The 26833-nt window shown below is 46.8% G+C and overlaps 1 protein-coding gene across 1 annotated transcript in view; it reads left to right on the top strand.

The window, feature by feature from the left end:
• The window catches only part of GLP2R (glucagon like peptide 2 receptor), a 53210-nt gene that overhangs the window by 5585 nt on the left and 20792 nt on the right, over positions 1-26833 (top strand). The window contains exons 2-9 of the mRNA XM_047090084.1: positions 461-548; positions 2536-2640; positions 6089-6210; positions 13558-13664; positions 15551-15704; positions 18197-18356; positions 19775-19835; positions 21214-21283. Coding sequence (XP_046946040.1) covers positions 461-548; positions 2536-2640; positions 6089-6210; positions 13558-13664; positions 15551-15704; positions 18197-18356; positions 19775-19835; positions 21214-21283 — 867 coding nt within the window. The remainder of the gene's footprint in view (positions 1-460; positions 549-2535; positions 2641-6088; positions 6211-13557; positions 13665-15550; positions 15705-18196; positions 18357-19774; positions 19836-21213; positions 21284-26833) is intronic.

Genomic DNA, 26833 nt, shown 5'->3' with positions numbered 1-26833 from the left:
CCCAATCTTTGATTCTGGACCCACGGGCCGCTAGGTGGGATGGCACAGGTCCCTAAAATTTGTAGCCTTTCCCTGACAGTATCGGGCCCTTCTTGATACAATGCTTCTCTCTTTGAGATGCACATAATCTTAGGAACATGCAAATATTCATCTACCAGGGCGTGCCATTCAGGGTGAGCGGGTTGCCTCCTCTTGAAACGTCAACCCCAGTTGAAGATTTTGTGGCGGAAGAAAAATCTTCCATATTTGTACTAAAACCAGTGTGATTAGATCAGGGAGTGAATGCGAAATCCATGTGCGTCTGTAAGATGGGACATGAGATGTTGAAGAAGTTCTGCTTCTCAGTGCAGGGCAGGAGGGTCCCTTCAGTGGGACGGTTTGAGAGTCATGGCAAAATGCTAATGAGGCCTCCTCTGTGTTTGTGGCTAACCTGGGGGTCACCGTGGTGTTTTCTGCCCAGGTTACAGGATCCCTCCTTGAGGACACAACTCGCAAGTGGGCTCAATACAAAGAGAAGTGTCTGAGAGACTTACTCAAGGAACCTCCTGGTAAGCACATGTATGAGCTACCCATGGCTGTGTAACAAATAACTCCAAAGGTTAGTGGCTTAAAGCAATCATCATCATCATCATCATCATTTATGATCTCTCACAGTTCCTGTGGGTGAGGAATTCAGACCAGGCACAGCGAGGATGGCTTGTTTTTGCTCTTCAGTATCTGAAGTTTAGCTGGAAGACTCGATGACTGGGGCTGGAATCATCTGAAGGCTTGTTCACACTTACGTCTGCTGGTTAATGATGGCTCCCAGCTGAGAGTCCGTTGGCCATAACACTTCCCCACAGCCTGTCTACACCGCCTGGGCTCCTCACAGCATGGCGGGTGACCAGAGGCCATGTTGCCTTTTATGATCTAGCCTCAGAAGCTACTTCCTCCATGTTTAATTGGGTCAGATGGTTACCAAGGCCTACCCAGGTTCAAGGAAAGGGAAGAGAGACTCCCACCTCTTATTATAAAAGGGAATATGAGACAAGATGTTCATAGATGTGACTATTTATTAAAGCCATCGGTCACAGCACACTCACCACCATGACGTGAGCAACTGCCATAGATTAACCTGGGACTCTATTGGGTAGGTGGGTGGGAGGAAGTCCTCAGTCCCCCAGGGTATTATCTGAATCTGAGTCTTAACATTTCTCTTATCCAGATCTACAGTAGATTTAGAGTGTTCTAGCAACTATGCTAATAGTTTGATCAGTCCATGGCCTCTCCTGCCCTCATACTGACTCTTTGAGTGCATCTAGACTCTTTTTTTTTTTTTTTAACTTTTGTAATGATGAAAGCCGGCCCCTCCTTATCCTTCTGGCTGCTTTCAGAGTATTTCATTTAGGGGCCCACAAGAAGACAGGACATCATGAACCCTCTCTTCTTTTTCCGGACCCAAAACCAGTGCCAGCCTTCAAGCCATACCCCTCTCCCTCTGAATATTTTTTTCAGCCCAGACTGGTAGCAATCGATGCTTGACATCTGTTACAAGAACCACCCCTCACTTTGGGGAATGCTGAAATACTTTGCTTTCTGAAATCAAAGTAGGACAAGTCCTCTTTATTTGAAGTCATGCCGTGAGCAGCTCGGCCAGGTGAGCACTGCTTCACATAGACCATGTGCCGACACTTGGCAGTTGGGTCCGCGAGACGCCCGAGCCAGCTCATAACCTGGCAGATCTGTGTCTGTGGGGTCCTGACGCCAGGAACGTGGCTGTTCAACCTGAGTGGCCCTTGCGTTCCAGACCCAATAGGAAGCAGATAGGAACGATGCTTGGCTCCCAGGAGTGAGCCTCTTGCAATATGGACATTTGGGATCCGGCCTGAAACCCCTTCACTCCATTCCAGGAGGCCCATAAGGCTGCATCGTAGGTTTTTATCTTCTCATTGCCAAGTGCCAGGGTGTAAATCATCCCTTGAATTTGAGATGGTGCAGATATCTCATAATGATTGTTGGCTTGGTCTTCGAATGGAGAAATATGACCAAATAGGGGTTGGGTCAGATACATGTAACCAAGAACCTCAATTCTCCCTGTCTACCCACTGGCCATCTTGCACATTTCACAGTACGGGTGTTCCAGGATCTAACTGATGAAGGTTTGACGATTCTTTAGTTAATTATGGAACAGAAGGCCCTGGCTGAATCCCCAAGTGTCCTCTTGACCCCGAGTTTGTGTGAGAGTTCAGTCCATGTTAAAACAAACCAACATCAGCATGACGTACACACTGACATAGCTGATGGGACCAGGGCCAGAGGTCAGGTTGGGTAGACAGAGTCACAGTGCTTGGGGATGCGCTAAGCTGATTCCTTCCTCCCCACACCGTTTCGCAACCTTGACCGTCTGGACAGTGGGATACCCGTGCTAGTTCCTGAGCAAGATGCACCACCTTCCCATGCCAGGAAGGGGGCTCTGGGCTCCTGGGCACCTCTGCCTCCATCAGTGGCTTGGATGCTCCAACACTTCCATTCATTCTGGACCTTTTCTCTCCACAGGGACCTTTTGTAACGGGACCTTTGATCGATACGTGTGCTGGCCTCATTCTTCTCCAGGAAATGTCTCTGTTCCCTGCCCTTCCTACTTACCTTGGTGGCATGAAGGTAGTAAGTCTTATTTTACCATTTTCTGGCAGTTTCCTTAAGGGCTGCTCCCTCCTGGGTAGGCCAGTCAGGGAGCAATTAGAGAGAGAGAGAGAGAGCGCTCCAATCTTGTGGTCTTCTCAAGTCCTGCTCCCCACAGAAGGTCTCCTACACTGTCAGTAACACACTTTCCTTCTTCTCTGTGTGCCTCCGCTTGTCTTCTGCACCCAGATGCTCCATTAATGCAATAGTCCTCTTTTCTTTGAAGACTGGAGAGTCTAGGCCCAGCTATCACTGAATTTACTGCAGGGTCATCGTGGAGAGGAGTGAGAGGTGGGGGAGAGATTGGGATGCTCACATCCCCAACTTTGGGCTTGTCAGATGGAGAAGAAGGGCATCAAAACTATCCTCACAATGGGTGCCCAGCTGGCTCGGTCAGTAAAGCACGCAACTCTTGATCTCAGGGTTGTGAGTTCGAGCCCCGTGTTGGGTGCACAGATTACTTAAAAATAAAATCTTGGGGAACCTGGGTGGCTCAGTCAGTTAAGCACCTGACTTCGGCTCAGGTCATGATCTCACAGTTCATGGGTTCAAACCCCACGTCGGGCCCTGTGCTGACAGCTCAGAGCCTGGAGCCTGCTTCTGAATCTGTGTCTCCCTCTCCCTCTCTCTGCCTCTCCTCTACTCGCATGCATGCTCTCTCCCTCTCTCTCTGTCAAAAATAAAATGAACATTAAAAAAAAGTTTTAATCTTTTTTTTTTATAATTTTTAAAAAACGTTTGTTTTATTTTTGACAGAGAGAGAGACAGAGGGGGGCAGGGGCAAAGGGAGAGGAAGACAGAATCCGAAGCAGGCTCCAGGCTCCGAGCTGTCATCACAGAGCCTGATGCGGAGCTCGAACTCATGGACTGTGAGATCATGACCTGAGCTGAAGTCGGATGCTTAACCGACTGAGCCACCCAGGTGCCCCCCAATTTTTTAACCTTAAAAAAATTACCCTTGCAATAACATTGGAAGGTGGTGCTGGTGGATGGTGCTTTTAAGCCCCATGGGACTTGGATGGAATCTTTAACCACTCAGCTCGCCCCCACCCTGCCTGAAGGAAGTGGCTATTACGTAGGACTCCAGGATGATTATCCTGCCCCCCACCGGCCCCAGCAGCCCAGCCTCTTGGTGGGTTTATTCTGGAAGGGGACAGAAGCAATTACTGGTTAGAACTCTTTTGCCTTTGATCGCAGACCATCAGAGAGCAAGTAAAAAAAAATTTTATTCTCAAAAAACATAAGCGGTTACAAAGTTCTAGGCAAAACCAAGTGAGAACGGGTTTCTGTGCAGGCGAGATGGTGATACTTTGTGTTTAATTTCAGCTCACTAACTCATCATCAGTTAAAACCTGGTTTCGATTAAGAGAGAGTTTCCAAGGAAGAGAGATGCATGTCTCGATGGGAAAGCTAGTAGCATATTCTGTGGAACTGTGCTCTGGTCAAATCCAGCTGGAGGTGACCCAGAAGGCATGAGGACGTGACGTTTAAAGGAAGATACCAGAGTCTGCTGGACCAGAGAGTCTGGATAGTTGGGGCAAGCCAGCGTAGTGGGGTGGAAAGAGCCCTGCGTGTGGGGTCCAGAGCCTGCCCCTTGCTTTTGCCCTCTGGGACTTTGGGCAAGTGTCCAAGCCCTCCGAGCTGTGGTTTTCTTGTCTGCAAAGTGAAGCAAACAGTGGCAACTTTTAAGGCCACGCAGAGGAATGAACAAAAAGGCAGGCACGGAGTCAGCCGCACGGTAGGTGCTTCGTAAACGGAACTGAGGCTGAGACCGAGGTCAAGCCCCTGGATTCCTGAAGGTCTTTAAGACCCTGAATGTCCATGGGTCTCAAGGGCACATGAAACGGACCATCACCACCCGGCCCCTCCGTCCACCTGTTTTTCCCAAGAGCTAAAGACACGGGTACATTCCATTTGGGGGGCGGGGGGGAAACGTGGTCCAAAATCTAAACTTGCAAAGAAGTTGAGTTCAAGGCTTTTTTTAAAAATGGGATCTGGGCTTCTGGAGTGTCCCAGAGGGAGTGTGATTCACAGAAGGTGGGAAGTTACTCTTCTGCTCAACATCCTGTGCGTTAAATCTTAGAATCCAGACGGGTTCTTGCAAGTGAGAAGAAAATATGGAGGCAAAGGAGAGGGTTAGAGAAGGAAGAAGGAGAACAATTCTGGTGGGAAAAGACCAGGGGAACAAGAACTCCAATCGGAGGGTGGGGAGGGTGTGACGGGGGACTGTAACGGTGACGGCCCTGAAGGGGAAAGAGAGCCACCGGGAGGTCAGGTCAGAGAGTACTAGGAGCCAGACCTTCCAGGGCTTTGTGGGGGCCAGGGAAGGACCCTGACTTGTTTTCAGACAGCCCTGGGAAGATTTGGGACGAGGCATGACATGGTGTGACTGTCGTGTTACCCATAGACCATGAGGAGGGGCAGGAGTATTAGAGGCATTTGCAATAAACCGAGAGAGGGAGAGGGGGAGAGGGAGAAGGGCAGCTCCAGGGAGGGGGAACAGAAGGTGAAAGGTGAAAGGCTGTGCTCAGACTCGGGTAGGTTGGAAGCCCAGCAGCTGACAGGCTTGGTTGATGGGCCGGGTGAAGCCCATCACATACGCACATATGCACATGTGTCTCTGTGCATAAGAGACACAGAGAAAAATCAAGGAAGGCTCCAAGGTTTGGGGCCCCAGGCCTGGGAAAAAGGGTCTGCCATCAACAGAGGCAGGAAGTGGGCAGGGGGCGCAGGTCTGGGGAGCAGGTGTTGGGAGAATGGTGCTGGAGGGGTCAGTCGGACAGGCTCCGAGGGGCCCTTCGGGTGGCAGATGGGAGCTCCTTCTGGGTGGCTGTCCATTAAAGCCAGCGAAGCGTCACCAGCAGCCTGCCGCCGACAGGCTCGGGGCGGGAAAGTTCGGACATTTTCCATTTCTCATTTGCAAGTCTAGTTGCCAGTGGCCCAGGGAGGGGGAGACCCCTTTGGGGAAGGGTCCCGGCAATGGATGTGGCCGGGCCACATTGATCATCATCATGGGCAGAGCATCTCAGGGAGCGGAGGGACCACGAGCTCCAGGCCACCGAGCTTGGAGGTGGCCCAGCAGGCTGGGTCCACCCCTGTCTCTTCCTCGCGACGTCGCCCCTTAAGCACCAGGACGCGATGGCCCTCCGGTCGCGCCCCAGGTCCGCGAGTCTCCCAGCTGGGCTGTGCATCTCCGAGTCAGGGACTCAGAGGGACAGTTCTGGCTCCCGGGACTTTGGGTAAACACAGCAGACATGAGCGGGTCGTGGTTTGTTACGAAACGCAGAAGCTTCCGTGTTTTCCTGAGGGAAACGCAAATCCCTTTTCCCTGGGATTTTCCACAGCTCTGCGGTGAGGACTTCACCACGTACTGGGGAATGGGCTGTGGCCCCTGACCTTTCTCCCAGAGCTCTGTTTACTTTTGCAGAAAACTCTGGAAGGGCCTACAGACGCTGCCTGGCTCAGGGCACCTGGCAGACACTGGAGAACTCCACAAATATTTGGCAAGATGATTCCGAATGCTCCAAGAAGCACAGTTCCGAACAGAAAGTGAGTCTGCTTGGCCCGGTGACGACGGGGTCCTCCCCCCCCCCACCCTCCACCAGGGTCCCCCTCCACCCCCACCCCCACCCCCGGTTGGCTTTTGGGGCCACACAGAGAGCCTTCCTCTGAAGCCAGTCTGCCCCAGACTCACCTGGGGAAGGTCCACAGTCACACAACAGCCAACCTCCGGCTGTTTTTCCGGCTGAATTTCTTTTGCAGCTCAGGGTGACGTGTGGACCCCCAAGGACCCTCCGCTTCTCACCCCTGGCCTAGTACTGGGGTGCCCAGAAACGTTTTCACACCGTGGGCACTTAATAAACACCGAAGGGATGGTTTCACAGATTCTTTTTTTAATGTTTATTTATTTTGGGGAGAGAGAGAGGCAGAGCATGAGCAGAGAGAGAGAGAGAGAGAGAGAGAGAGAGAGAGAGAGGGAGACAGTATCCAAAGCAGGCTCCAGGCTCCAAGCTCCAAGATGTCAGCACAGAGCCCGACGCGGGGCTCAAACTCACGAACCTCGAGATCATGACCTGAGCCGAAGTCGGACGCTTAACCGACTGAGCCACCCAGGCGCCCCTGGTTTCACAGATTCTGAGTCGGTGGGTCTGTGATGGGGTCTGGGCATCAGACGGGTACCTAGTTCCCCAGGGGAAGCCAACGGGCAGCTGAGGCTGGGGCGGAGGTGATCCCGGGGACTCACCAGCAGGGCTGACATGACAGCCTGCCGCTTCCTCTGGGCTCAGGTCTGCAGGGGCCCCCTCGGAGGCAGGGGGCAGGGACAGCAAAACAGGAGTTGAAAACTGCACTCTCCAAGATTGCAAGTAAAGATTTCTCTCTTTAGGAAGGTGACGACCAGGGTATGTCCTCCTCCCCTCTGCAAATGACCGTATTTCCAGGAATTCAAATACTCAAAAAAACAAACAAACAAACAAAAAAACCCAAAAAACAAAAAACAAAATCCACAAAAAACGCAAAAATTCCAAAACACATAAAAACCAACTTCTGGCCATGTTTGCCTGTGTTTCTAATAGAGGGTTGACATTTTGCCCACAAAAGGCTAGTGATATTAGATCTTTGCTTTTCAGAGTGTTGGTAAACAAAAATCTCATCAGTTGGGGGTCCTTATGTACGATAAATGGTACTTTTTACAGAGATTGTGTTAGTGCACTTGTGTATATGTGTATGTGTGTGTGTATAATTTTAATTTATAATTTTAGTGATGACATTTGGTTTCCATATAACACAAGATATATCAACTATATGTGTTTTTCAGTATTGTATTTTGAAATATCCAAACATACAGAAAAGTTACAAGAATAATAAACACTCACAGACCCATTATCTAAAATTCAAACTGTCTTAACATTTCCCCGGATTTGCTTTTGCTTTGTCTCTCTTCTCGTGAAATGTCTGACAATAATTTGCAGGCGTCATGAGATTTCACTCTTAAATATTCATCAGGTCCTTCCTAAGCAAAGACATTATCCCTCATGAGTACAAACCAGCAATTAACTGCATATCAGCTGATGTTTTATCCATATTCAAATATCCCCCATTTTTCCCTCCAATTTTTATAGCTTTTCTTCCCTGGACTAGAGTCTTGTCCAGGTTTGTATAGAGCATTTCATTCTATATCACTTTCGTATCTTTTCATCTGTAATCTCCCCACCCTGGCCCATGACGCTGGTTTTTTTAAAAAATTTAAATTCAAGTTAGTTAACGTATAGTGTAATAATGATTTCAGGAATACAATCTGGTGATTCATCACTTACATATGACACCCAGTGCTCATCCCAACAACTGCCCTCCTTAATGCCCATCCCCCATTAGCCCACCCCCCACCCAACACCCCACCCCTCAGTTTGTTCCCTGTATTTAAGAGTCTCTTACGGCTTGTCTCCCTCTGTATTTTCATCTTATTTTCGCTTCCCTTCCCGTATGTCCGCCTGTTTTTTTTCTCAAATTGCATGTATGAGCGCAATCATATGATATTACGACACTGGCTTTTAGAAGACCCCCCCCCCCCCCCGCCCAAAGAACTTTGTTCTAGAATGTCACACAAGCTGGATTTGTTTGTTTCCTCGGGATGTTATTAGATGCATTCTCTTGTCTTCTGTATTTCCTGTAATCTGGAAGTTGGATTTAGAGACTTGGGAAGATTCAAGCTGATCCACACAGGTGCTGGGTACTTTGTATAGCATTACATCGGGAGACCAGAATATCGGGTGTCATACCACAGTGATGTTCCGTGCGATCATTTGATCTAGGGGGTGACAGCCAGATCTCTCCACGGTAAAGGCGCTTTTTCCTTTTGTATATGGTCAGTCATTGGTAGGACAATAGTTTGGGACCTTGGATCTTAATCCCTAAGAAACCTTTATCAGTGTTTCAACCTTCATTGATGATGCTTGCTTGAATTGATTCGAGCTCTGTCCTTTCTTCTACATTTACTAGCTGGTATTCTTCTGAGGAGGCTCCTTCCCCTTCCCTCTGGCTTTGAGCGTGGCTCTGAGCTCACTAATTGCTTTATTCACTTATTATTATGATGATTTTGATGATCAGTGTTTTTCTAAATTTAGCTAGTGAAATCCCTCCAAACTGGCTCTTGTGTCCTTTTGTGATAGTCTCGTTAGTCTTGGAGCGTTTCCTTATTTTCTGGCACAAGACGATGGTCCAAGATCATCTCGTGTTTTCCCCGTCCCGGGCCCAAATCAGCGAGTTCTCCAAAGAGTTCTGGATTCTCTACGTGGAGGAATGTTATTAGAAACCAAAATCTGATTGCTAGGTGGTGTGTTCACTGTCACTACAACTAGGACCTTTGTAGTATACAGATTTAAGAAAAAAAAAATCACATTTGCAGGATGTTTTTTCCTTAGACTATATGTTCAGAGTACAGTGTTTATAATTATTGGAAATAATTATTTTCTCTACGTGGTCATGTTACTGATTGGAGACACGGTTTTATTCAATTGTTCCTATTAGTGTTAAGGATTTGCCTTTTTCTTCTCTCTTTCCTTCTCTTCTCTTCTCTCTTATTTTATTTTTAATAAATACAATATTGACAGGGTTTGAAAGCCAAGACTAGATACAAAACATTTGGTCGGAGAAACCACGCTCCTATCGCTGTCTTTACCATTTTTGCCTATCTCCTCTAGATAACTAACCATTTTAAAGATTTTTCGGTTTATCTTTGCTTCCTTTTTTTTTCTTTTCTTCTTCTTCCCTTTTTATCAGATTATGACGTACAGCTTATGTTTCTTTTTGCAAAACTAAGCCAAAATCTAAATATGTTGTTTTACCATTTTTCTTACGTAAAAGGCAGTACATCTGAAGCCTGATAGGCATTCTGCATTTTGCCTTTTTCACTTAACAGCATGTTCTAGAAGCATTTCTCCCTTTTTTCCTTTCACAGTTGCATAGTACTCTGTCTACCCTGTGTATCTACCATTGTCCATTCAGGCACTCTGCTGTGGCCACTGGGATTATTTCCAACATTTTATTGCTAATGATGCCACCTCAAATAACCTTGTATGCCTATGTTAGTTCGTATTTGTGATGGTGTATCTCTGGAAAGATTCCCAGAAATGGGGCTGCTAGATTAAAAAGTAGATGCATATACAGCTGTGTTAAATATTGCCAGAGTCCCGCCCCCCCCATAGGAGTTGTGCCATTTTGCCCTCCCTTCAATGTCCGAGAATACCTGCCTTCAATATGCATACCTCAGTGTATGCATATTGCACACCATGATTACGAAGCATTTCGTAAAGATGTCTGAGTGACTTAAGACTCACCTGTTGGTGCTGAGAGTGACCTGGGTGCTCTGGGGTCACTAGGGAAGTAGCCAGGTTTTACTGGAGAGCTGCATGTAGAGGACAGTTTAAGAAACTCCTCTGAAGGGGTGCAGTTAAACCAATTGTTCTAGGTGCTCTTGGTACTTACGTACATCCCCTTGCCCTAACCAATTCAGTACACAATTGTCTAACTTCTTAGCGTTAGCACATGCGTTTCTTTGCTGGTTCTCTGGTTCTTGGTTTATAGCCTATCTAGAAATCCAAAACAAATGCAAATAACACATTAATGAATAATATAACTGAGGCCCCTCTTTGTGAAACAGACCACAAGTGTCTTCGAAGTTCAGAGTTGACAATACACAGACAGGCATTCAAGGAGGACTTCTTGTAAGAGGTAGGTTGGTGCTGGTTTTAGAAGGATAGATTTAGTTTTGAGGAGAGGAGAGACCAACGACAACAGTTAGGGACAGGACAGGATTATGGAGATCTTGATGAGGTCCGTAGAAACTAATTCTAGATAGAAATATGGTTGGGCTTGATTTGGAAAGACTCAAAAGTTACGTAGCGATTTCTGCATCCAGGCCACCACTATAAGAAACGTTTAAGAAAATCCTTAACATAGAAAGGCATATATGCCAAATGGAATTTGTATCAACATAAAGGAATGCAGAGCACCAGAAATGGTAACTAGGAAGGCAAAATTTTTAATCTTATTTTTTAAATCTCTTAAAAGATAAGTGAATAGGGGCGCCTGGGTGGCTCAGTCGGTTAAGCATCTGACCTCGACTCAGGTCATGATCTCATGGTTCGTGTGTTTGAGCCCCTCATTGGGCTCTGTGCTGATGGCTCAGAGCCTGGAGCCTGCTTCCGATTCCGTGTCTCCCTCTCTCTCTGCCCCTCTCCTGCTCACACTCTGTCTCTCTCAAAAATAAATAAACATTAAAAACTTTTTCAAAAGATAAGTGATCAGTTAAAGTGAAAATAGTAACAATGTATTATGGGCTCTAATATACATACAAGTAAAATGTTCAGCAGTTGCACAAAGGCCAGGATGAGGGACGTATTAGTATGGTAAGTTAAAGATGTGTACTGTAAACATGAGAGCAACCACTAAAAAGCAAAACAAAGAGGTATGGCTAGTAGGTCATTGAAGAAAAAACTGAGTCAAAAAAATACACTCAAACCAAAATAAGGACAGAGAACAAGGACAAGACGGGACAAAGATCTAAAAACTCAGCCAGATAAATAACCCCATTAAATGTAAATGGTCTAAACACTCATTAAAAGACAGAAACTCTCAGGTTAGATTAAGAAGATAAAACAAAACCACATAAAATCCAACTATGTTTTGTCTACAAGACCCAGGCAATTGATTTTTGACAAAAGCGTCAAGGCAATTCAGTGCGGGAAAGAATGATCGTACCAAAAAAGAGCACCAGAACAATGGGATGGGAAAAAAAAGAAAGCGAACAAACAAAAAAGCAAACAACCCTAAACTTCAACCCTTGCTTTACACCATGAATAAAAATGAACTAGAAATGGATCATATACCTAAATTTAAGAGCTCATTCTATTAAACTTCTAGGGAAAAAATAGCTGAAAATATTAAGGCCCTTGGTCAGGTCAATATTTTTTTCAGGGAGAACTCAAGTGCAAGCAGGAGAGAGGCAGAGGGAGAGGGAAAGAGAGAATCTTAAGCATGGAGCCTGACATAGGGCTCGATCTCACTACCCTGAGCTCATGACCTGAGCTTAATTCAAGAGTCAGATGTTTAACTGACTGAGCCATCCAGGTGCCCTAAGACTTTTTAAACAGGACACAAAAAGCACAACTATATAAAAAAGTTGATAAATCGAACTTCAACACAATAAAAAAAACAAACAAACCACTTCTGCTCTTCTAAAGACACTGTTAAAAAAATACAAAGGCAAGCCACAGGATGGGAGAAAATGCTTGCAAAACACTTACCTGACAAGAGATTTATATCTACAATATATAAAGAACATTCACAATTCAACATTCAGACAAACAATCCAACTTAAAAGATGGCCAAATATTTGAACAGATACTTTATCAAATAAGATACACAGATGGCAAATCAGCACACGAAATGATTCTTAACATCATTAATCATTAGAGGAATTCACGTTACAACCCCAGTAAGAATCCCACTACATACCCATTAGAATGGCTAAAATTTTAAATACGGATGATATGAAGTGTTAGTAGAATCTAGAGCCACTGGAACTCTTAATCCACTGCTGGTGGAAATGTGAGTTGATACAACTTATTTAGAAAACAGTTCGACAGTTTCTGAAGAAGTTAAAACATACATCATGCTACTCCCACCATTTTATTTCTGCATATTTATCTGAGAGAAATAAAAACCTATGTCTACATAAATACTTGTACAGAAATTTTCATAGCAACTTTATTGGTGAAAGCCAAACTCTGAAAACAACTCAAATGTCCGCCAATAGGTGAATGGATAAATAAATTGTGGTATATTCACAATGGAATACCACTCAACAATAAAAAAGTAGACTATTGATACATGCTATGACATGGGGGGAATCTCAAAGTAATTATTCCGAGGGAAATAAGGCTGATCAAAAAAATAATAAATAAAGAGTACATATCATAGGATTCTTATATAAAATTTTTAAAAAATGGAAATTCATCTCGAATGCCAGAAAGCAGACCAGGGTTTACTTGGGCATAAATGGTAGGCAGGAATGAGAGATGTATTATAAAGGGTCACAAGGAAACCTTTGGGAGGTTATAGAAATGTTCATTATCTTGAGTGTGGTGATGAGATCACCGACATATTCATACCTAAGTTCATCAAGGTTAATTCTTCAAATATGTACAGTTTACGGTCCACCAGGCATGCTTCAATGAAGCTGATAAAAGTGTTATGTGGAGACGTTTAAGGCATGATTTAGCAGGTAATACGTATTCTCTGTGGGTTCTTGTACAAAAATGTATTAAGAAACATAATTTTTATGGTGATTAGTATGATGGATTGAGTGAGAAGGTGGGATTCCACTGGAAAATCACAACAACAGACTTTCCGGTAAATTATGCCCTGTCCACAATCAGGCTATCCAGAGACTCAGGGAAAATATTCCACTATTTTATTGGGTGTCCTTCTAAGGGGTCATGAATGAAAAGTTGTTTTAAGAGGGCCCCATCTTCAGAGAAAGGGACTTCTATATTCTAGGAACAGCATGCCCAGGGACAAAGAACCTGTCCTCATTTCTAAGCCACCCTTTGGTGTTCTGGTGTTCTGGGCACAAAACTTCCATGATACTGAGAATCTTGGTGCATCAATGCTGGGCTATGGGACAAGCCAGGAGGGTGAGACCCCCAGTGGGCTCTTCAATTCATCAAGACTCTTTGGCCTCTAAGTGTGCCAGAGAACAGTCTAAGCTACCCTACTTGGCTGTCAACAAGGCTACAGTGCCTGCCTAGAATCTTGGTCATCCTGGGAATGGAGCTGGGGGTTGGAGGTCATAGCTTCCGGGCTTGGTGGTCAGATCTACCCCTTGTCTGTGCTCAGGTGGAAAACCACGCCTTGCTGTCGACCTTGCAGCTGTTATACACCGTGGGGTACTCTCTCTCCGTCGTCTCCCTCCTCTTGGCTCTCACCATCCTCTTGTTTCTTCGGTGAGTGGAACTTCTGCTGGTACCCTGGGATTTGCTTCCTGGCTCCCTCTAGAAGGCAGAAGACTGGGCTGAATGACATCATGGTCCCCCAGAGCTGGAAGGGATCTGAGAGTCTCCAGCCCATCAACCCCGTTGTGCAGCCAGAGGGGAAAGGGATAACGATGGTCCAGTGAGAAGCACTGGGTCACTGCAGGTCACGGGGCACTGCTAGAACTGGAATCTGGGAGTCCTAACTCTGATTTAGCCACTTTGGGATTGGATAGCCTCCTGTGTGCCCTGCCCTACTGGAGGCATGATTTTTACAGAAGAGATTAAGAAACTTCCCCAAAGCAAATTAGTGAGCAGTAGAGCTGTGATTTTAATCCATGGCCCTCAGACTCCAATTAGCTATTAATCTTTTGAATGCTTCCTTGGTGCCAAGCATTGTTCTAACTACGTTACATGCATTGGGCCCTTTAAATTTCTTCCCTAATTAGAATTAAGGTAAATTCTAATCCTAGAAGATTAGCATTATTATTAGCCCCATTTTATAAATGAGTTGACAGAAATATGGAGAGATCAAGGAACTTGCCCAATGTCACACAGCTGGTGAGTGCTGGGGACAGGTTCACAACCAGGCAGTTCAGAGCCTGAGCATTTTCATTCCCTTACGCTGCCTTTCAGAATCCCAAAGCCTGAGTGCATTTTACTAAACCATGTTTTCAGACATCAACCAAGTGATTTATTTATGGACGTCCTAAGGAGCCCTCCAAGCCTGCGTCTTGGCCTCACCCCTTCAGGAACATAACTGAGTATGATGTGGCCGAATGAACATTTGATACAGATGCAGGAGACCTAGATGGGCACTGTGGAGGCCTGGATGCTAGTTCTAGAACAGGTCCCCACATAGGCTCCTGTAGCACCACGTCTGGCCCCTCAATCCCAGGATGTTCTATGGCTCCCCAGAGCACAGTCATGACCATATACCCCATCTAGAGAACAATCCTTGAGCAGTGGGAGAATTCCATAGCCTGTACCCCCTGCTATCCATGACCTCCTACACTCGCCTTCCCAAAGTCCCAGAAGCAAGCCAGGAGAAAGTAACTGCCCAGCTAAGCAACTGCTTTAGTGAAGCCTAGGTTGACCAGATATCCATTTTGCCCCTAGTGCTGGAAAGAACAAGATCCAGTGCCTGCCCTTGAGTGGCACCCAGTCTAATTAGGGAGAAGGATGCATAAATAATAAAACACCTGCCTCAAGTACTGTTTAGAAATTTAAAAAGTAATAATAGCTCTAAAGCCAGGCAGGTGTGTGTGCTGCATGGGGGCACAGGCAAGGCTGTGAAGGCACAGTGATGGAAAAGGGTCCTTTTGTCTAGAGACACTAAGGACACACAGTTTTACACCAGCCAGTACAAGAAAAAGAGACTGCAGGAGGCTTCATGTGGGTGAGAGGGAGGTAATGAGAGCTGACATTTTCTGGGCACTTACTAGGTGTAGGTACTGTGTGAGTACTTTGCACCCCAAACCAGATTGTTACTACGGCGATCCTTGAAGGAAGTGCTCTCGTCCTTACAGGCAGTAGAGCCTTGGAGAGCTGTGCTTTGGCCTCAGAGTGTCTGGGTCTGAATCTCACCTCCACCACTTACTTCTCTAGGACTTTGGACAGCTGGCTTAACCCTTCTGCCTCAATTTCCCAATTTGTCCTCCACGTGTACATGTTATCCCCATTTTCCAGTTGAGGGAAATGAGGTACAGAGAAAATCACATAACCCGGCCGCATGGCTCTCGAGCCTACACGATGAATGTCTGTCCTCTAGTGATAGGTACACAGGTGTTTCCGGCACATGCCTGTTGGTCTGAGCTGTTCTTTCCTGAGGGGAGACACTTGGTTTTTTCCCTGCGCAGAAAACTCCACTGCACACGCAACTATATCCACATGAACCTGTTTGCTTCTTTCATCCTGAGAGCCCTGGCCGTGCTGGTGAAGGATGCCATCTTCTACAACTCTTACTCCAGGAGGCCCAACAGCGACAACAAGTGGCTGTCCTTCGTGTCAGAGGTATGTGCCTCCCTACCATAGCCTCCCACCCGGCAGATCAGGGCTGGGAACCGTGGGGTGGGAAGGTAGGACGGGGAAAGGCAAGAAGGACATGAAGGGGTGTCAGAGGCCTCTGGTGAGAGAAGTATCATCGGACTGAAAACAAAACCCCAAAACCAAACCCCCCAAAAAACCCCCCAAACCTCCCGAGAGTGAGGCAGGTAAAGGAAATCAGCCATGGGCTGCTGTGTGCCCGCGGGTGGGAAATTTCTTCATCTGTGAACCAAAGAGCTGAACCAGATCAGTCTTTTTAAAAAACTATTATTACTAATTTTTAAAGAGGCAAAGCTTTCCAAATTGAAATCTGCCTCTGTTGGGATGCTTTTTCTTTTATCCTATTAATACTGGTTGTAGTAACTTGTTAAATTAACCTTGCACCCCTGGAATAAACCCAACTAGGTTCTGATATATTACTCTTTTTCCTATATTTCTGGATTTGTTTGCTGAGGCTGTTTTGTTTAGCATCCTCTCATCTGCCTCAGTGAGTAATTTTCTTGTGATAAAGAAGCTAAAATTTACGCTTACGTCAAACAAAGCGAACTTGTTACCTCTTTCTCTGTTCTCTGGAAGAACTTATTTAAGATGAGTATTTTTCTTCTTTAAATGTTTGATAGATCATTCCAGTGAAGCCACTTGGGTCCAAAGTTTGCTTTGTTGGAAGGCTTTTAACTGGGGACTGTTTTCAGCTCTTATATTCAGATTTTCTATTTCTTCTTGTGTCAGCTTTATTTATTTATTTATTTATTTATTTATTTATTTATTTATTTTTATATATGAAGTTTATTGACAAATTGGTTTCCATACAACACCCAGTGCTCATCCCAAAAGGTGCCCTCCTCAATACCCATCACCCACCCGCCCCTCCCTCCCACCCCCCATCAACCCTCAGTTTGTTCTCAGTTTTTAACAGTCTCTTATGCTTTGGCTCTCTCCCACTCTAACGTCCTTTTTTTTTTTTTCCTTCCCCTCCCCCATGGGTTCCTGTTAAGTTTCTCAGGATCCACATAAGAGTGAAACCATATGGTATCTGTCTTTCTCTGTATGGCTTATTTCACTTAGCATCACACTCTCCAGTTCCATCCACGTTGCTACAAAGGGCCATATTTCATTCTTTCTCATTGCCACGTAGTATTCCATTGTGTATATAAACCACGATTTCTTTATCCACTCGTCAGTTGATGGACATTTAGGCTCTTTCCATAATTTGGCTATTGTTGACAGTGCTGCTATGAACATTGGGGTACAAGTGCCCCTATGCATCAGTACTCCTGTGTCCCTTGGGTAAATTCCTAGCAGTGCTATTGCTGGGTCATAGGGTAGGTCTATTTTTAATTTTCTGAGGAACCTCCACGCTGCTTTCCAGAGCGGCTGCACCAATTTGCATTCCCACCAACAGTGCAAGAGGGTTCCCGTTTCTCCACATCCTCTCCAGCATCTATAGTCTCCTGATTTGTTCATTTTGGCCACTCTGACTGGCGTGAGGTGATACCTGAGTGTGGTTTTGATTTGTATTTCCCTTTGTGTCAGCTTTAGTACTTGGTGTTTTTCTAGGGATTTGTACGCTTCATCTAACTTTTCAAATTTCTTGCCATCATGTTGTTCGTAGTTTCTGAAGATCTTTTAAGATCTTACCATCATAGTTAGAGCAGTATTGCTTTCTGTGTCCCTGATACTGACTATTTATACTTTCACTCTCTTCCCTCTTGATCATCCTTACCAGATGTTTTTCAGTTTTACTGGATTTTCCATAGAATGAAATTTTGGCATTGCTGATTCTCTTTGTTCTATGTTCCCTATTTCATTAGTTTCTGCTTTTACCTTTATGCTTTCCTTCCACATCCTTTCCTTAGGTTAGATTTTGCTGCTCTTTCTCTGACATGATAGTTAGGATAGTGGACTTTCAGCCTTTTTCTTTTTTAACTAAGGCTTTTAAGATTATAGGCTTCACTCCAGGTGTGGTATTAGCTGCATACCACACATTTTGATATGCGGTATTTTCTATTCATCTGGGTCAGAAATAAGTTCTAATTTATATTATTTCCTTTTTGATTCCTGGGTTATTTAGAAATTTCTTTCCTCCTTTCCAATCATCTGAAGTTGTTTTTTGTTTGTTTTGTTTTGTTTTTTAGATTTTTGGTTTCTAGCTTAATTGAACCAAGACCAGAGAACATACCTTTCAGGGTTTCCTTTAGGGAAATGGCGCCAGGGAATTCTCTCTGTTTTTGTTTGTCTACAAATGCCTAGAACGTTAAAAGAAGAGACTGGGCTTTGAAACCTACAGGAAGGCCCCCTTCCCATTTTGGTATTGTCACCAGCCTCTCTGAGATTGTCAGCAGGTTCGGGAGTGAGGGGGTGAAGAGGGAGGGCTGTGGGTGGGGGGGGGGCCCTTCTTCACCATCTTGGGTCCATGCGGGAATGCCTGGCCTCACCCTCGGGTGCTCTGTCCTCCTCAGATATCTGTCTCCTGCCGCTCTGCCCAGTTCCTGCTGCACTACTTTGTGGGAGCCAATTACTCGTGGCTGCTGGTCGAAGGCCTTTACCTCCACACGCTGCTGGAGCCCACAGTGCTCTCTGAGAGGCGGCTGTGGCCCAGATACATGCTGGTGGGTTGGGGTGAGTGACCTGAGCCCCCAACCTCTTCTCCTAGGGGCCATCGGAACATATGAACCCAACAGATCCTTTGGTTTCCCAACTGGAGGGACCATCTGGGATGGATAACTCCTCAGGGACGAGAGACTGAAGAGAGCGGGGGGTGGGGTGCGCACACGCACAGAGATGCACAGGTGCTGTAGACCCAATGCTTATGTTAAAAAACCGACAAGGTTTTGGGAGAATCAGATACCATTCCTCCCACCCCGTCCTCAGCTGTAGTCACCTGCTTGGGCCACCATAACAAAATGCATAGACTTTATGGCTTAACCAACAGACATTTATTTCTCATAGTTGTGGAGTCTGGGAAGTTTGAGATCAGGATGCCAGGGTGGCCCAGTTCTGGCAAGGGCCTCTTCCTGGCTTGTAGACAGCTGGATTCTGACTGTAGCCTCACATGGTGGAGAGAGAGAGAGAGACAGAGACAGAGACAGAGACCGAGAGAAAGCAAGCTCTCTGGTCTCTTCCTACAAGGACATTAATCCCATCATGATGCTTACCCCTCCCTCCAAACCTAACTACCTCCAAAGGTCCCACCTGCAATTACCATCACACTGAGGGTTGGAGCTTCAACATGGGATGGGAGGGGACACAAACATTCAACCCATAACACCAACTGAGTCTTCAAGACAAGATTTAGAGGGGCATCTGGGTGGCTCAGTTGGTTGGGCATCCAGCTTCAGGTCAGGTCATGATCTCACAGTTCATGAGTTCGAGCCCCATGTTGGGCCCGCTGCTGTCAGCCTGGAGCCTGGAACCCGCTTCAGATTCTGTTTCTCCCTCTGTCTCTGCCCCTCCTCCATTCTCTCTCTCTCTCTCTCTCTCTCTCTCTCTCACACACACACACACAAATAAATAAACATTAAAAATTTTTTCTAGAAAGGGACTCCTGAGTGGCTCAGTCAGTTAAGATTCTGTGTCTCCCTCTCTTTCTGTGTCTCCCTCTCTTTCTGTTCCTCCCCCTCTCGCACTCTGTTTCCCTCTCTCTCTCAAAAATAAATAAAGATTTAAAAAAATTACAAAAAAAAGATGGGGTCTAGACCCTGAAACCCCGTTGTCACAAACTCTTAGAGAACGTGACGCTGCAGGATTCAGAGGAAATGCCCTTGACCGACAACTTGGGAGACTTTGGTTAACGCCTTGGATTTACTCTGAGCTGCTTTGCAACATGTGGCAAATGTTTTCTCCTCTCTGTTTCCTGGTTTGTGGGACAGTAAAACAACAGATGGGCTCTGTGCCTCCCCAGGTCTCTCCAGATCTCAGCCTGCAATTCTCTAATAGTTGGGCTTGTAACCGGATGTGTTTGGCCCATCAGGCTGGGGTGGGAGGCAGGCAGATTGAGTCACCCGGCCCCTAACTGCATTTCCCTGTTGTCTCCCCAGCCTTCCCGCTGCTGTTTGTGGTACCCTGGAGTGTTGCTCGTGCACAGCTGGAGAACACCGGGTAGGAAATTCACACCCGCTTTCACACCTGCTTTCACCTGCTCGCAGCCAGGAATTCTAAGATATGCCTAGATGCAAGGATTTATGCCATTTTCCCAAAGAGCATATCCACCACCCCCTTCCATTTTGGCTGTCTAGAATATGCTTAGGAATGTAGATTAAAAAAATCAAAGACCTTTCTTACAGTAATGAGTTTGTTAGCTTAGGTATACACGCAAATTAGCACAAAATCTGCTCAAATTAATGCAAAAATTGGCTGCCTAGGTTAGCAGTGACCCTCAATATGTAAGGATATGGGTACAAAATTGGTTATGGTGTCATTATTCACAGTGGAGGGGGGCAAAAGAAGCGAACTGAAATGAGTGAAGGGGGTCAAAAGGTACAAAGTTCCTTATAAAATAAGTAAATCCCAGGGATATGAAGTGCAACATGGAGACAGCATGGTGAGTTGATAATACTATATTGTATATTTGAAAGTTGCTAAGCAAGTCTGTTTTGTTTATTGATTTATTTAAATGTTTTTTAAATTTATTTTTGAGAAAGAAAGAGAGAGACAGAGACAGAGTGTGAGCAGGGGAGGGGCAGAGAGAGAATGGGGGGGGGGGGGACACAGAATCCGAAGCAGGCTCCAGGCTCTGAGCTGTCAGCACAGAGCCCCACGTGGAGCTCGAATTCTTGGACTGTGAGATCACGACCCGAGCCGAAGTCGGACGCTCAACGGACTGAGCCACCCAGGCGCCCCTAAATGGGTCTATTTTAAAGGTCCCCGTTGCAAGAAAAAATATTTGTAACTATGTGTGGTGATAGACGTTAACTGGATTTATTGTGGCGGTCATTCTGAGATATATACAAATATCGAGTCATGTTATACACCTGAAACTAATATAATGTTATGTATCCCTTATACCTCAATTAAAAAATAACCCCAACCAACCAAACAAAAAAGTGCCTGATCATGCACAAAAATGAGAAGCCATGAACAAACTGTGGCATACCTGTATTGCGGAATATTATGGGGAATACTGAAAAAAACAGGTTGGTTCCGTATCTTTCGGCTTCTCGGGCTGACTCCCAACAGCACATTGCCAAGCCTGTTGTGAATAATGTATGTCGTGTGATCATATTCTTTTCCCTCCACATAATCATTACCAAAAGTCCCCTATGCATAATTAAGAATTTACTTTTGGAGGGGAAAAAAAGAATTTATTTTTGTGCGAACGTGGGGGAAAAGTGTAGAGGGTCACACACCGAGGAAGGGGTTTTAATCCTGTTTTTTCCCTCTTCCCCCCTTAGGAGAATCGTGGGTGGGAAGTCAGTCCTTCTTCCAGAGGGTCCGAGGCCGTCACACTCAACCTTGTCCTGCCCGTTCTTTGCCGTAGATGCTGGGGAACCAACAGGAATAAGAAAATCTGGTGGATCATCCGGGGGCCCATGCTGCTTTGTGTCATGGTAAGGACCATCCCCCCCCCTTTTCCTCTCTGAACTTGGCAGCTGTGGGGCACCCCGCACCCCTGCCCCTGCCCCCCACCAAATTCTCTGGCTCCAAATGAGCCCGGACCAGTTCCTTGGAGAAGAGGAGTCGCCGAGCTGTGAGTAGGATGTGTTGAATGAGAAGGAACAACTTGGAAACTTCTCCTTGTTCTGGCTCTGGGCTCAAATGCAGGCTTGTGCACACGCCTCCTTCTCTCTGGGTCCGCAAACTATGTATAGCAACCTATCTATCACCTGCTCGGCGACCCCGTATTGGGGGCTGTGATTTGTACGTGGGTAGGTGTCATTGTTCTGTTTCTTCTACCCACGAGGACACGGAGGAGATGGCAAGAGACTTGCCTCAAGTCCCAGTAAGTGGGGGCGCTGGATCTCAGCCCAAAGGGACTGACTGGGGGCACTGGCACTTGTCGCCACAGCCCTGTGCTTCTGCCCCCCCCCCCAAATATTTATTGACTCCTGCCCACGTGCCTGATGCAGACCTGTCACGCATTAGTACCTCGCTTTGGACCATCCTGAGATTTGCCGCTTTATCCACCCACTCCCCCCCACCCAGCTGCTCTCCCCAGACATTTCCACCGAAAGGTGGATGGTCACACCCCGCCTTGTGTCCTTCCAGATCTGCTACCTCCATAGCAGAAGTTACGGTCCCGGCAATGTTTCCTTACGTGTATGTGTCTAAAACCTGTCCGCTGCCCCCGTGAGCCCTGTGTTCTTCATCCTGGCAGCCAGTCCGGACAAATGGCTGTCCACATGGGCTTACTCAGCGAACGCCTGGGACCCACGCTCCCCGGCACTAGAACGTTCCCGCTAACCAGCCAGGCCCTCCCCGGGATGGAGCTCAGGCTCGGTGCAGCTGGAACCCCAGTGTTTACTCTGCAGTCCTTCTAGAGGAGACATCCATGCTTGTTATTGATGCTCTTGATTGATTCCCTTGGCTGCCCTTAGAAGCACCGTGGAGTCTTTTTTCTTTTTTTTAATGTTTATTTATTTTTGAGAGAGAGAGAGAGAGAGCAGGGGAAGGGCAGAGAGACAAGGAGACACAGAATCCGAAGCAGGCTCCGGGCTCCGAGCCGTCAGCACAGAGCCCGACGCAAGGCTCAAACTCACAAACCGCGAGATCATGACCTGAGCCGAAGTCGGATGCTTCACCGACTGAGTCCCCCGGGCGCCCCATCGGGGTGTCTTTAAAGATTCTTCTGTGCTTGGGTCTCACACCCAGAGATTTGTGTTGCGTTGATCTCAGGTGTGACCCAGCGATTCCAAGGTGCTGCCAGGGTTGAAGAACATCTTGTGACACACGCTCAATGCTCCAAGTGTGGCCACCCAAACTCTTGTAGCTTCAGGTTCTCAGGCCCCACCCCGGCCCTGCTGAATCCGAATCTGCACTGCAACAAGATCCCCAGGTTTGGGGTGCACATCAAAGTCTGGGGAGCTCTTTGCCCACACACCAGTGGTTCTCCAAGCTGGCCGTGCGTTAGAAACTTAGTGACTCGTATTGTAGAGAATTACATCAGAAATTCTGGAGGTGGGGCCCGGGCGGTTGTAGTTTTACAAGCTCGCAGGTGGTTCGAATGGACTTCTCCTGGTCCCTCCTTGTTCCCGTAGCCATATTCTCTCCCCGCAGGGGAGCAGACAATGAGCTCTATCGGCTCATCTCCGATAAAGTGACCTTTGCGCACTCTTGCTGTCACCAGCTACGCAGAAGTGGCCAGAGTCACCTTAGCTCACGGTGGCTCCTTGCTCTCCCATCCACACCTCCCGCTCCCCCACTACTCCCCCTGCCCAGCGAATGACACCACCATCCATCTACCAGCTACCCAAGCCCCAAACCTGGGTGCCCTCCTGCCTGCTCTCCCTTCCTCCCTGCAAAATGCACTCAGACTTAAGTCATTAGTTCTCTCTCCAAAGATCTCTCCAAGCTGTCCCTTCTCCCCCCCACCCCCCCACCCCCGTCTCCATTGTTCTTCAGCCTCTGGGGATTTCTCGTGCACACTTGTGCAAATGCCACCTGCTTGGTCTCCCTTCTTCCTTCTCGCCCTCTGACAATCCATCCTCCGCATTGCGGCCAGAGTGGTCTTTCTTGAGCAAACTTTGGTTACGTCTGTCTTCTACGTGTATCTTTCTCGTGGCGCACCGTTGCCCTCGGGCATGCCTTCCAAACTCCTTAGTGTGGAAAGTGTTGTTACTCCTGGTCTTCTCATCCAACCGCAAGCACCCCACGCTTTATTTATATGGAGAAACTCACCGTTCCCCGTATCCACGCTGCTGTTTCGCTAGTCCCACATTTTGCACACACTGCCTTCCTGCCCCCAATGCCCATCGGATGGCCCCGCGACTGGTGAACACTTAACTTCCTGCTTGGAGACTAAGCTCTTTACGAATCTCTCTACCTCTCAAATTAAGGAAGAGTCGACAGGCATGCCTGAAAGGGACACGTTCATAATCGTCCTCAGGTCTGTGAAGATCTTACAGAGGACCTTGCTGAACTATGGTTGTCTGCGTACAGGGTCTTGGACAAGAGGAATGGGCTTAAATAGAAATGGGAAAACTTCCCTTTGGACACAAGGAAGAACGTCAGAATCTAAACTGGTAAAACATTGGTGTGGACCACAGAGAAAGGCTTTGGGTTGTTTATCTCTGTCCATTTCCAAGAGGAGAGACTCTGTCCTGAGAAGGAGGCTGCAGAAACTCATGTCTTCCTCTCCCTCCCCCCACCCCACCTGATGTCTTCCTCTCCCTCCCCCTCCCTCACCTCATGTCTTCCTCTCCCTCCTCCCACCTCACCTCATGTCTTCCTCTCCCTCCCCTCCCACCTGATGTCTTCCTCTCCCTCCCCCCGCTCCACCTGATGTCTTCTTTTCCCTCCCCTTCTTCATGTCTTCCTCTCCCTCCCCCACCCCACCTCATGTCTTCCTCTCCCTCCCCCCACCCCACCTGATGTCTTCCTCTCCCTCCCCCCGCTCCACCTGATGTCTTCCTTTCCCTCCCCTTCTTCATGTCTTCCTCTCCCTCCCCCACCTCACCTCATGTCTTCCTCTCCCTCCCCCCACCCCACCTCATGTCTTCCTCTCCCTCCCCCCGCTCCACCTGATGTCTTCCTTTCCCTCCCCTTCTTCATGTCTTCCTCTCCCTCCCCCACCTCACCTCATGTCTTCCTCTCCCTCCCCCCACCCCACCTCATGTCTTCCTCTCCTTCCCCCCACCCCCCACCAGCTCTAGGATCCTATACACTCCAAGGACAGTGGGATTTGCATGCCCTACATGAAGTGCAGGCTTCGTGGTTAATCTATGGTGTGCTGACCTCTCTAGGCTGCTGTTTCATCTATAAAATCAGAGTTGGCCCAGACCAATGGTTCTCAACTGAAGGTGATTCTACCCCCTCATTTGGGCAACTCTGGAGATATTTCTAATCATCTCAACTGGAGCGGGGGTGCTGCTGGCAGCTAATGCATAGAGGCCAAGGGTGCTGGTGCACAAAACAGCCCCCACCACAAAGCATTATGGTCAAGAGTACTGAGGTTGAGGAACCCAGGACTAGACAGTTGGCTGTACATTATAGCTCAGGAGGATAAGGAAAAAGCCATAACTACCCCCAAACTGGACTCTACCCTAGATTGATGGAAACAGAACTGCCAGGTTGGGCTTCCTTAGCTTTGGAATCACACGCATTCACTCTCTTGCACCTTCATTTAACATTTATGGAGCACCAGCTGTGTGCTTAGCTCAGTGCTAATTTCTTTCTGGGAGAAAAAAGATGAATTCCCCATAGTTTTTGCCCTCAGTCAGTTCAAATCTAATAGTTGTGATTTTGAGACTCATCAGACTATGACTGAGCCAATAATTGCCTTCATGCTTAGTTAGAACACCACATGTTACAGTTTTCCTCTGACCTGAGTGAATGTAACCCAAACTCCAAAATAGAATTCCTTGAACCACACATGGAAGGAACCAGGGCCCCTGAATGTCTTCATAGAGCAGAGCTTCTCCCATTGCAATAGAGTATTTAGTAAGCAAAATAATTAATAATAATAATAATAAACCTTTATTGTGTTTGGGGGAACAAAAAGAGTTTCTTGACCACATATTTTCTAGCTAAGCTGAAATACTAAAAATAACATAATAATCAAGATGTTGCTCATAGCATTTGGCATTTCAGGGCACTTCGCAATCTCATTTCACCTTGTCCAAATCTGAGGCTGGTTCCTATTCTCTAGAGGATGGATCAGAGGTTTCTGGGAAACCCCCAGGCCAACTCAGCCCCCCAGGCAGCATCCTTGTTGCCATAGCTGGGCTTCCCCCACTACCTCCAGATTGGGTCTGTGTCTACAGATCAGCATCTGGGCGAAGTGAATGAATGTCATGTTGGGTTTTCAGACCTCCCACCTGACTTTATCTACTGCCTTCTGGATTCTCTGTGTTTCAGAATAACATATTATGACAGCCTGAACAATTCAGATGCTCTGTAGGTCTTTCATGAGACATAGAAATTGGAGACTTCCCAATTCCCATCTTCTTCAGGATAAAAGACTCTACTACTTAAATTAAGCTGTTACCCCTGAGTGTACATTAAGAATAGAACCATTCTGGGGCACCTGGGTGGTTCAGTTGGTTAAGCGTCCAACTCTTGATTTCAGCTCAGGTCATGATCTCACAGTTCGTGGCACCGAACCCCATGTCGGGCTCTGCACTGACAGTACAGAGCATGCTTGGGATTCTCTCTCTCCCTCTCTCTCTGATCCTCTCCCCACTTGTTCTCTCTCTCTTTTTTTCTTTCAAAATAAAATAAATATTAAAAAAAAAGAATAGAACCATCCTGAAATATGGAATATTCTTATATCCCAGTCTCCTCTGCTCCCAGTAGAAAATCCATAAAGCTTTAATTAGTTCAAACCTTCAGGGTTTACAAAATACATACATTGTGCAAGATTGTTCTATCCATATCATAATTCCTGGAGATAACGGAACAACCAAATTAAACAGCCAGTTGAATAGCTTTTTTGAGCCAATGACTGAATAGACCATCTGTTGACTTTATGAAGTTATATAGTCCAATGCCTTCATTTGTTCTTACTGGATCTTCTCTAGCAGCCTCAGGACTTGGCAAAGCTGAGAAATCAGTAAAATTAGTCTTCACTGGTCTTGTTCCTTTTTAGGTCTTCCACCTCACCAGGAACCCAGGGGCGTGCTGTGTCCTCAAAGCATCTCCTAATTTCCATATCCCCTCCTCTAAGAGTTACAGTGGGAATCTCTCCATACCCTGTATTTTCCTACCCCATTAAAACTTAGTTTTGACGCATCCCATCTTCTGCTTCCCATGGTGAAAGTAGGTCAGATCAGGGGCGCCTGGGTGGCGCAGTCGGTTAAGCATCCGACTTCAGCCAGGTCACGATCTCACGGTCCGTGAGTTCGAGCCCCGCGTCAGGCTCTGGGCTGATGGCTCAGAGCCTGGAGCCTGTTTCCGATTCTGTGTCTCCTCCTCTCTCTGCCCCTCCCCTGTTCATGCTCTGT

Source organism: Lynx rufus, unplaced genomic scaffold (assembly GCF_022079265.1).
Source record: "Lynx rufus isolate CCGP_SWC_20201006 ecotype Redwood Valley unplaced genomic scaffold, mLynRuf1.p SCAF_28, whole genome shotgun sequence".
In the NCBI taxonomy this organism is placed as follows: domain Eukaryota; kingdom Metazoa; phylum Chordata; class Mammalia; order Carnivora; family Felidae; genus Lynx; species Lynx rufus.
The sequence above is the reverse complement of the archived record's forward strand: the minus strand, read 5'-3'. Positions and strand labels throughout refer to the sequence as shown.